The following is a 10,615-nucleotide window of genomic DNA, read 5'->3' as shown; positions in this document are numbered from 1 at the left end:
CCCCCCCCCCAACAAAACACACACACACACACACACACACACACACACACACAACAACAACAACAACCAAACCCCACTTCAAAAAAAAAAAAGCAGAAAGAAAAGAAAAATATTATACAATGATACAATCTCAATGATGCAGACCTAGAGGAAGCCCTAGCCTATGTGGACCAGTTCGACCCTATAAGGGTCAAACACGGTGCAACTTCAAACTTCTGAATTCTGATCTGATTGCATTCCTAACAAGACTGCATCACTCAAGCTCTTAATAATAGCTGTAAGCATCCCGCTACTGACACTTGAAAAAACAGCTTTTTCAGCTTTGGCAAGCATCTGGAATAAACTAGAATCGTACAAAAATGAAAAGGAATAAACAATGTACTTGTCCCTTTTTTTGTTGATTTAATTTTTTTCCCTTTCCTAACTTGTCCATATGTAAGTTTCATCACCTTTCACCCCTCTGCACATGACATGCTTTTTACCTTGAATTTAGTACGGGTAAGATAATTTTTCCTAAATTGTTAATTAGATTATTTTCCCTCCTTTGAAGCCAAGTAAGACCTCCCTCATTTACTCCTTTGTCCCTTATTACATACTCTGCAAACAGGACTACAATACCATAAAGTTCAGAAAACCTCGCATAAGCTACTTTCCCACCGTTCAGATAAATTAATGATGAAGACACTGAATATTATTTTATAAATAAAAATTTAGAATCATATAGCTGCATGAATTTTAATTTTAAAGAAATAAATTCATTATATGAAAAGGAGATCTGCTATAATTTAATAAATTAAAAATCAATTAAAATATTTATCAGAAAATTTTTTCATATGAATTGACAAAAAGGTAATTGATCAGTTTATAAATAAAAAAGTTTTTAACATAAACTAACGATCATAAGAAAAAAAATTTAAAAGTAGCCTCTCATCCATCCATGTAAAACACTGAACAGAAAAAGTTAATGGAAGTTTTATCAAGAAAATTTTTAACCCTTCATAGAGAAACTGAGAAAGAATTTTAATAGTTTTACGAAAAAATTGATAAAATGTTTATTTATCAAAGAATATCAGAAAAAATAATAATATAGATTTATAAATAAAAAAGAACCAATTAGTTATAGCCAGAAAATAAAAACAATAATAATTTTAGATTCATCCAGAAAGTTAAAATAAGGGGGATAGCACTACAAATCGGAAAATATTAACAAAAGAAAAATGTCAATATAATTTTTTTTACTCATCCATAGATATCACAGCACCTGGAAAGTTTATAAATAGAGAAATTCAAAAGTAAACAATTGTCTAAAGAAAAAAGTTAGAAGAACTTAATATTCTTTTAGATTAAAAAAGAGTTTGGTGTTATATATCAAAGAACAAACAGAGAAATTATTGGCCAAAAAAATTTTAAAAATTAAGTTTTCTATTCATTTACATTATTTACAAGAAAGGACATTGAGTAGGTTTATAAATCAAACAAATTTACCACTCAATAACTAGCAATCACAAAGGTTTAAAAAAAATTCATTTAGAACATTGAGAAATGAGGTCATGGGTATTTTCCCAAAAAACAAATTACTGTACTATTTTTTATTTTAAAAAAAGTTTAATGGCCTTAAAAGAAGCAAAAATCACAACTATGAATTTGGGATAAGTCATCTTAAAGCATGTGGTATTCATGATAAATGGTTTAAAAGATCTGAGAATAAGTATAAGCTGATGAAATCTATAAAGCATAGGCAAAACATAAAGACAACTAAGAAGAGGGGAACCAGGCCCTACATCTGCCAGCAAATCAGCAATATCGTAAAGTACCTGAAATTGCTAATAGATTTCCAATGAGCTGTAACACAAATGGTATATGATGACGGATCACACAAGAAAAATCAAAAAAGAAATCCAACCATGTAAATAGTTGAAAAGCAATAACCATAACAGGGAAACCATGGTGCAAAATCGACTGGGTTTGCAACTGGACTAAATGTCAAAAATAACTAAGGTCTTGGAAATACCAGAGGTATCTAAGTTCATGCATGCACCAACAAGCACTACGCTAGGCTCATTACTGCAAAAGAATGACGAGCTGAAGGCAGAGTCACAAATTCAACAAAAGATCAAATTAACAATCATATTGACAAGTCCATGAATATAAACAATAGCCAAGAAATTTTTCACAAAAATGGCTGAATTACACTTGAGTTTCCAATATCTGAATGATAATTTTGAAAGAAAAGTGTCTAATCATTTAAAATTCCAACTGGAGCACATGTACGTATAAAAGTAACTGCCTGTGCAGCAGGAAGGCACAAAAGCATACATATGCTTGCACACACACAGATATGAAAGTATGCACACGAGAAAGCTAGGCGTATAAACAGTGATAAATACAAATTAAATATAATCTAAGTAAACATACTTTTCTTTAAGAGGTTGCATAAAATATATTGCATCCATGGCAGGCATGGGCTGCCTTCGTTTGTGAAGGTCTTCCACCACTGAAAAACAAATAGAAACCGTAAGTATATAGTTTTGGATGGACGTACAAAATAAACTAACAGAAAAAATGCAAATAAAAAGTCATAAATCATGAGAAGATCAACAAGATGCTTAGTGTAAAACAAGAGGTTGCATGAACACTAGTGCACGAGACTAATGTTTCTACTCTCTCAAACTAGAAGCTGGAGAAACAGGGGAACTATGTAACAAGAGCATGCACCGTAGATAAATAATTAAAGCATAGGCCAAGCAAAAGTATAAAAGTAACTTTTGCCTTCAAGAGCCAAAAAAAAACTGCAGCTTACTAATATAGCTTGTTAACAAAAAAATCGATGCTCCCACCATGAGAAGAGATTGGCTTTGGCTAGTGTATCAAAAAAATAGAGAAGAGGCAGAATATGGGATAAGTTCCCCTTTCAACTTACATGACACTCCTTCCACCGTAACATCTGCCATTTTGCAAGAATTTGACATGATTTTGACAGTTAATTTGTCCATGATGAGTACCTGAGAGAATTCAACAATGATTGCTCACTTGTCGAAATAATTAAAAAGGTAAAGACAAGGAAAGAAAATGGCGAATGGAAATTCACAGTAAAATTTTGTTTTATACTTGGGACACCACTTGACTATAGCTAGCAAATGGCCCTATGCCACGCCCAAAAAACAATTATGAACTGACATCACAGAAATCTAGAGAAAGAATATTGCAAATATTAATTTATACATATTTACTTTGCAAGTTTGCAGTGGTGCAACTGAATCAAATCCAAGCACATAACAGGAAATATATTTCCAAAGTTATTAACTTTCTTCAATGAAGGATGACTGTTGCACTTTGTGGATCTCGTGCATATATCCTTTGGGTGATCAAAATAACTGTTCAGCACGTCAAAACAAGAGCTTCTAAAAGATTAAAAAATAAGCAGAAACTTGTCCTCCACTTGTAACCCACTCCTACCCCTAACAGATATACAAAGGGTTAATTCCAACACATAGCAGAAAAAGTATTTCATTCATTCAATGATTCAAATGCAATATCCCACCTAATACATGATATATTTCAGCAGTTACATACAAGTGTTACTTCTTTACACAAGCCCCGATGTTTAGTCTATAGTTAACGGTATCCGAGAAAACTGTATCATCTTGCCATGCGCAATCTGACTATCCTACTGATGAGGTCGAATCCCTGAGGTTTCAACTACTTAGGGAAAACATTTAGATCCTACGATTTTATTCTAGGATTAGTTTCAGAAGTGGAACGACCAAGGAACTAGCTAAGGTTCAGTAGCAACAGTATTTTCCTTGCACAAAGGTCTCAGTTTCCAACTGATATTGAAGTGAGAATTTAAAAGAATGCAGTACAATACAAGTATCCTTGCTGCAGACTCAATTAGCATGTGTATGTATGTTGCAAACATGTTACTACATGCTTCTCAAATATAACCCTCAGCTTCATACATTCATGCAAAATTTATATATTTAACAATATATGCAAACTCCCAATCAGAATATTTCCATCAAAATTGAAACAAATAATTATTTCAAGAAAGATCAGTTTTGTACCTTTGAAAATATAGACGGCTTTGTTCAATGTACACATACATACACTCACAGACACAGAGACAAATGGAATAATACTTTAGTATTATACATGCATAATTATTTACCAATAGCTAAATATAATTTCTTATTAAATTTAGTCATTCAGAAAGACAAATATTATAATAAGAGACAAATAGGTCCATATTTGAATAGAATTTTGTTTTTCAATGAGACGTGTACATAGAAATATGAAATATCGTCTTCACATCTCTTTATTTCTCCAATAAACAACTGCTTTTATGAGATCTCTACATGTGAAAACCAATTAAACAATCTAATAACATAACTAATTGCCAACTCCTTTTATGTTTTCTAAAAGAAATTTAGGGAGTTGTGAAGTACACTGCATTTCCCACAAAACCTACTGTTCTTGTAGCTCCATTAATTTTGTTAGCTTGGAAACTAACTACACATATTGAATAAACTTATATTGATTGCTAGAATTTGTAGATGGCTAGCAACTACAAATGTTTGAAACAAATCATTGTATTAGCAACTACCTGGATTCCTTCACCTTGGTAGCCATACCTCAAAAAGAAGTATAACAGTTTTAATTCTTTTTTGTGTTTTTTTTTTATATTATTCCTTAAATCACAAGTGTTTTCATGTTAGTCCCCTAAATCTTCATATTTTGACATGAGTCCCGCAAATCACTTTAATATGCTGATCGTGTTAAAATGACTCTAGCTAGATCGTGTTAAAATGGGTGAGGAACATTCCATTTTCTTTAACTTTTTTCTCGAATGAACGTTTGTACCCCTCAGTTCACATACTCAAACCCACAACCCCATAAACTTAAGCCCGTTAACCCCACACCCAAATCCATTTATTCAAAACCCAAACTCATTTCACTTTCTTCATCCCCTTAATGATACATTCTCAGTAAATCCATAAAAATCAATGGCTCTTTCCATTGGAGGAGTCTATAAAAGGGCATTGATACTCCTCCAAATTCCATTTCACCTTCTCTGACCGAAATGCCAAGCCATATTGATCTAACAAGTTGCTGATGTAGTTTTCTGCTTCAACACAAAAAGAAAACAATAGAAAAGAGGAGAATAAAGATAGCCAACAAGGAGAGAAAAAGGAACAGAATAATATTTGGCTTCTTAAGCTCAGCAAATTCATTCAACTGCTAATGAACCTCCATATCCTCAGTCACCACGTTCTCTCTTCTTTCTTGTGATCCAATAGGGACCAACACATGCGATTCTCTCTCCGAACTGTAACTAAAATAAAGAGAGGAGAGAGAAAGAAGAAGAAGAGAGAGGAGAGAAGAGACAATTATTGTTGGAGTGAGAATGGATCAAGTCATTGCGCTTCATTTTCTCCCTTCTTTTTCAAGTCCTGCATCAAGTAAATTTTTTCCTTTTTTCACACAGGGAATGATGCCCGGATGGGGGAATTAAATTGCATAGTTAGTTCAAACCTAACCGTAGTCAAGGGTTTTGAATGGTAATACTAACAGAAGGACTAATATCAGCATATTAAGGTAATTTGGGTGATTGATATCAAAATATGAAGAATTAGGGGACTAATATCAAAATATTATTGATTTAAGGGACTAATGTCGAAGAAAGCCATCTTTTTTCAGAATTATCTTGAATAGAAAAAGTAATTAAAACAATTAAATTGTCACGAAATCTAAAGCGTGCTAATAGATATGACATTCAACTCACTCATATCATGAGTAACGGCTTAAATAATGCCCAAATGAATTCTTTTTGTACAGTTAAAGACTCATCCTGATCGTGAAAATTGAAGTGCCACAAAATTTTTAAAGTTATAATTTAAATCTTTTTTCTCTAGATTTACGTTTACTTAAAATGTCCTGCTTTTTCAGCTACTGTAGCATCTCATATGTGCGCGCAGGGAGCGTATGCGCTCATAGTGCCCCCACTTTGACCGAGTGGGTTTCATTGAAATGTCTTCATAAGGGTCTGATGAACACAATAGAAGCGTCAAGGCCAAGAAAAGTTTGGACAGGGATATGGGGAAAACATCATGCTGATGTGACACTAAAGATGTGCTCTCCGACTGAGATATTTGGAGATGTGCTCGATTTGAGCAACAGCTCCAATTGTAAGATTTTAAGATAATTTTTTATCTCCAATCAACAAGATGATTATATCTGTAATCACACTTGGGGATCCAAATACTTAACACCACTACATGATCTTCGATTTTGGGGCAGTTAGAGCAGCATAAGTTTCCAACTACAATAGCAAGATAGTCTCTCACAAATTTTCGAAGAACTTAATCAATAAAAATAGCTCATAATTTTCCCAACCTTCAGCATAAACATATAAATGTGATTGACATATCATATCCATCACTTGACCAACCAGTGTTATAAATGTGCATTTTTGAAGGTGAGGTTTTAAATGTCGACCGACATGCATGTCGGTTTGAGGGCTTGAACGACACGACATGAGCGTTTTTAATTCGTATCGGTTTTTAGGGCCCAATCAAAAATATTGGGGTTATATCGACCTATTTTTCAGCTTTGAAAAATCGCCCGACAATGTTATCGATAGCGGATAGCATCGCGTAGCGGTGAGGCATCGCTAAGCTATTTGAGGCTATTGCGTTAAAATAGCGATAAAAAGCGTAAAATCAAATAGCGGTCTAATTTAGATGTGTAAATACTAAAAAGATTAAAGAAAAATCTAGAAAAACTAAAAAGTATATTTGATGATTTAAAGAGATCCTAAACATAAAATAGACATGTAATCGTCACATAATACCAAAGACGACTGGGGGAGAAGTCAAAAAGTCATCGTCTTCGAGAAGATGAGTTGAGCAGTGAGAGGACTACCTTAGGAGAAGCTCATAGTGAAGGAGGTGAGAGGAAGTGCTGAGTTAGGTACAAGAGGCTATGAGAGGCGGCGGGAGCACGCTGAAAATCACGGGAGGCAATCGAATGCAGTGATTAAAGGTCGGGTTTAATTTTAAAAAATAAACTCCAAACCGCTTTTAAATAGCAATCAAAAAGCGGATTTTACAAGCAATCTCCCGTTATTTACCGTTAGGACGCGCTAGCAATTGGGCGATAGCGTAGCGGGAAGGGATCGCTAACGCTATTAGCGCTGCTATTACGGGGCTATTTACCACTATTTATAACAATGTAGGCCGATATGGATCTTTTTTTAGATCTGCTTTTTGTTATTGGGTTTGGGTTTAGTGATAAAAATCCAAACTCATTTGACTCGTTCTCATGTTTAATGGTTTCTTATGAACTTAATAGAAAGAAAAGAGAAAGATTAGGGATCAACAGACTTGAGAACCCATCACTCTTTTTGTAAACGACAACGCATTTCCCCCACCTCCATCTCAGCCCCCCGTTGTCCATCTCCCGTTACGCCCCGAAATCTGAACCCCAACCGAACCCGAGGACGGCAGGATATCCCGTCGTCGGGATAAAAGGAAGAGGGTGGTCGGTGACTCATCCGAATGATCCCGAGCAGACGAAGAAGAAGAAGAACCCCAACACTGCTTCCCTGCGACGTCCATTCGCCGTCACTGCCTCCCTGCGACGTCGAAATCCACCCATCACCGACGCCGCCTCTAAATTTTATAAAGTATGCTTATATTGAATTCAGGAACGCTTGGATTACATTTATGACATGATATTATACATATGCGTACCACCCGATATGTCAATCCGATATTTAATCCATGTCCCCTGATATATCCCTGATTTCCGCTATCCGACATGGATTTCAGCCGTTCGATATGAACTCAACATCCGACATTTAAAACCTTGAAAAATAGCGTGTCAAGTAGTATTAGATACCATCTTCCTGGATGCAGTGTCATTGTGGGATACTAGCTCCCTCGATTTTAAGAAACATTTATTACATCGTATTACAAGTTTTAAATTTCTTAATGTTATCTACTAAATATTTTTGTGAGCTCACTCATTAATGTTTCCCAATACTAAAGATACCTTTGAACATTTAGGAGTGTATTAGCTTATGCTGCAAAAACACTTGATGGAAACTGTCGAGAGCAAATTGCATGTCTAAACTTACAAAATATATTATTTCAATTTAAAAATACGACTAGTTGGTTTTGTATTCCTTTGTCCTTGGTAGATCTCTGGACTTTCTATGAATGATCTTTTTGAGGAACAAATTATCTACGTTTATACAAGAGATATAGAAGTGGAGTAGATCAGTCTGACTAGTTTACACTTCAATTTTATTTTATAGTATCGGATGCAAGAGAATACAACTTTTCTTGTAAAATTGGGTTTGAAGGAATATATTCTCCATCTTCTGGCAGTTAAGAGGCAAATGTTATCATATTCACCCCAAGTCCCCTTGCTTGTGAATTCTGAAACAAGATCTGACTATGCTAAATATCTTGGATAGCACAATTTTTGGAACAAAAAATGTGTTGGTTAATTGGTAAAGAACGATTTGGTTCACTTATAAGCTCAACGTGAGGGTGCTGCGCTACAGAATCTTGGCCCTTGTAGTGGAGTGGTGCTGCGAGATAGAGAAGGGAATGTGATGGCAATAAGAGCAGATAATTTTGGTAATGATTCGAAATTTTGGGTTGAGTTAAAGACTCTAAATGAGAGTTAAGAGTTCTGTTCACACATAAGTATTTCTCAAGTTGAAATTAAACTGTATTTCCTTGTTTTGGTTAATCTGATTATGAGATCCTCTCCTCTTAATGGCAGTATTGTGCCCTATGGCAGCAGGTCATGAATTTATTATTCGCTGAGTCTTCTTTCATCCATCACATTTATAGAAATGCTAATATTGTAGCAGAAACATTGGTCGAAAATGGAGCTAGAAATTGCAACCTTGGAATTTTCAATTCAGAGTTGAATTTTCCTCAAAAAATTAGGCTTGCCCCCGACGATGATTGATTGGATCTCCCTCAAGTTAGAAAGAAAGATGTTTCTCAATATACTAGTTAGCGTGTGTAAGCTTTGGTATTAGGTGTTTCAGCAATATGTCCTCCCCTTTATCTTTTTGAGGATATTTTCCTCATCATGAAAAATAATCACGTCTACCCAGGGACCCGCGTGATGTCTCGGGTAAAAAAAAGTGTATATCCTCAAATATCAGAGAAAATTTCAGACCCTCGCAACTGCAGCAGAGGAAAGTTTGACATAAGTGGTAGGTAAAAAGGACAGTATCATATTACACATGCTATTTGAAGTTTATGCAGCCTATGAAAAACCACTCAAATTTCCCCAAAGCTATTCAAGTGTCTAGATGGTGAACATTTATTCACTATTTGACATATAAATTAGAGGGAGTAAACAAAATTGACTCTCTGAGCTCCTACAGTATATAACAGTTGCCTAGGGGCAGTCCAAGGCATAGATAATAAGATAAAATTGTGACACTCCTCCACTCTATATAAATTGTATACATGTGAAATGAACCAAGTACATCAAAGAACAGTGTAACGAGGATGTCAAAGGAAAAGAAAAGGGTTATAGTTAATATTACCTTCCATGTTACCTTCGACTCCTTTACTTTGGTTGATCGAAGCATTTCATACAATAACCCTGGAATTTAAATGATAAACAAGAATTAAAGAGAGCAAAAAAATAAGAGACCAAAGAGCAAGAATGGTTTCTACGAGTCGAACATAGCAAACATGTTAATAAAGTAAGAAATCCCTTACGGTTCAAATTGTTAGGGAAGAATTTGAATACAGGGTACAAAATGAACCCTCATCAGCCATCCTCTCCCACACCTTCCTTCCTCAATAAGAAGATGCAAGCTAATCTTCCCAGAGAAATGTTTTTATCACATATATGTTTATTTACAATCTAGTCTGTAGAGGATGGAACTCAAAGCAAGAATGAAATTTTATGATAAGCTACGAAATGTTTCCCAAGTTGCAAACATTCTTACTTGGTAACCTTTCCTATCCCATCAAATAAGCAGATTATGCATGATAATATAGAGAAAATGCTCAGTCTGATGCGGTTATGTGAATCCAGCGGTTATGTGAATCCAGGTTTCAGTCCATATAATGATAGTAAACTTGCGGGGTCATGTTAAAGTATAAAATTATAGGTGTCAATCATCATCACTTCAGAGTTTTGCTGTAGTGACATGATCATTTATTCATTTGACAATTATCCTAGTCTTTCGTGCTCCCTCTCTGTTCCATCCAGCCCCGTAATCCATTTTGTAATAATAATGTGATTTTTATTTATTCAATTCACAAAATGTGAATCTATTATTTACCTAAAATTTTATCTACTTTTCATGTAAACTTTCTACATTTATATAATGTGTCCATTTTTCATACTAATATAGCCAACTTTCACATATTTCTATCTGCTTTTCACATATGTTTCTGCCTAATCTTGGATATTGTTAATAGTCCAACTCAACTCTTATGCGTTTGCAAACACACACACCTTCTATATGTTTCTACTATTATCTCTAGCTTTAAATAAGTTATTAACTTTTCATATGAATACATTACATGATTGTACTTTTAAATGATTGCATCTATGTTTCATATATTTC

General features: G+C 34.6%; 1 protein-coding gene across 1 annotated transcript in view; it reads right to left on the bottom strand.

The window, feature by feature from the left end:
• Nucleotides 1-10,615, bottom strand: part of LOC109837087 (SNARE-interacting protein KEULE) — a 34,290-nt gene that overhangs the window by 15,904 nt on the left and 7,771 nt on the right. The window contains exons 2-4 of the mRNA XM_020405173.1: nucleotides 9,578-9,636; nucleotides 2,921-3,002; nucleotides 2,416-2,494 (exon numbers count right to left, since the gene is read on the bottom strand). Coding sequence (XP_020260762.1) covers nucleotides 2,416-2,494; nucleotides 2,921-3,002; nucleotides 9,578-9,636 — 220 coding nt within the window. The remainder of the gene's footprint in view (nucleotides 1-2,415; nucleotides 2,495-2,920; nucleotides 3,003-9,577; nucleotides 9,637-10,615) is intronic.

Source organism: Asparagus officinalis, chromosome 4 (genome assembly GCF_001876935.1).
Source record: "Asparagus officinalis chromosome 4, Aspof.V1, whole genome shotgun sequence".
NCBI classification, from domain to species: domain Eukaryota; kingdom Viridiplantae; phylum Streptophyta; class Magnoliopsida; order Asparagales; family Asparagaceae; genus Asparagus; species Asparagus officinalis.
Note: the sequence above shows the minus strand (reverse complement) of the source record. Positions and strands in the feature narration are given on the sequence as shown.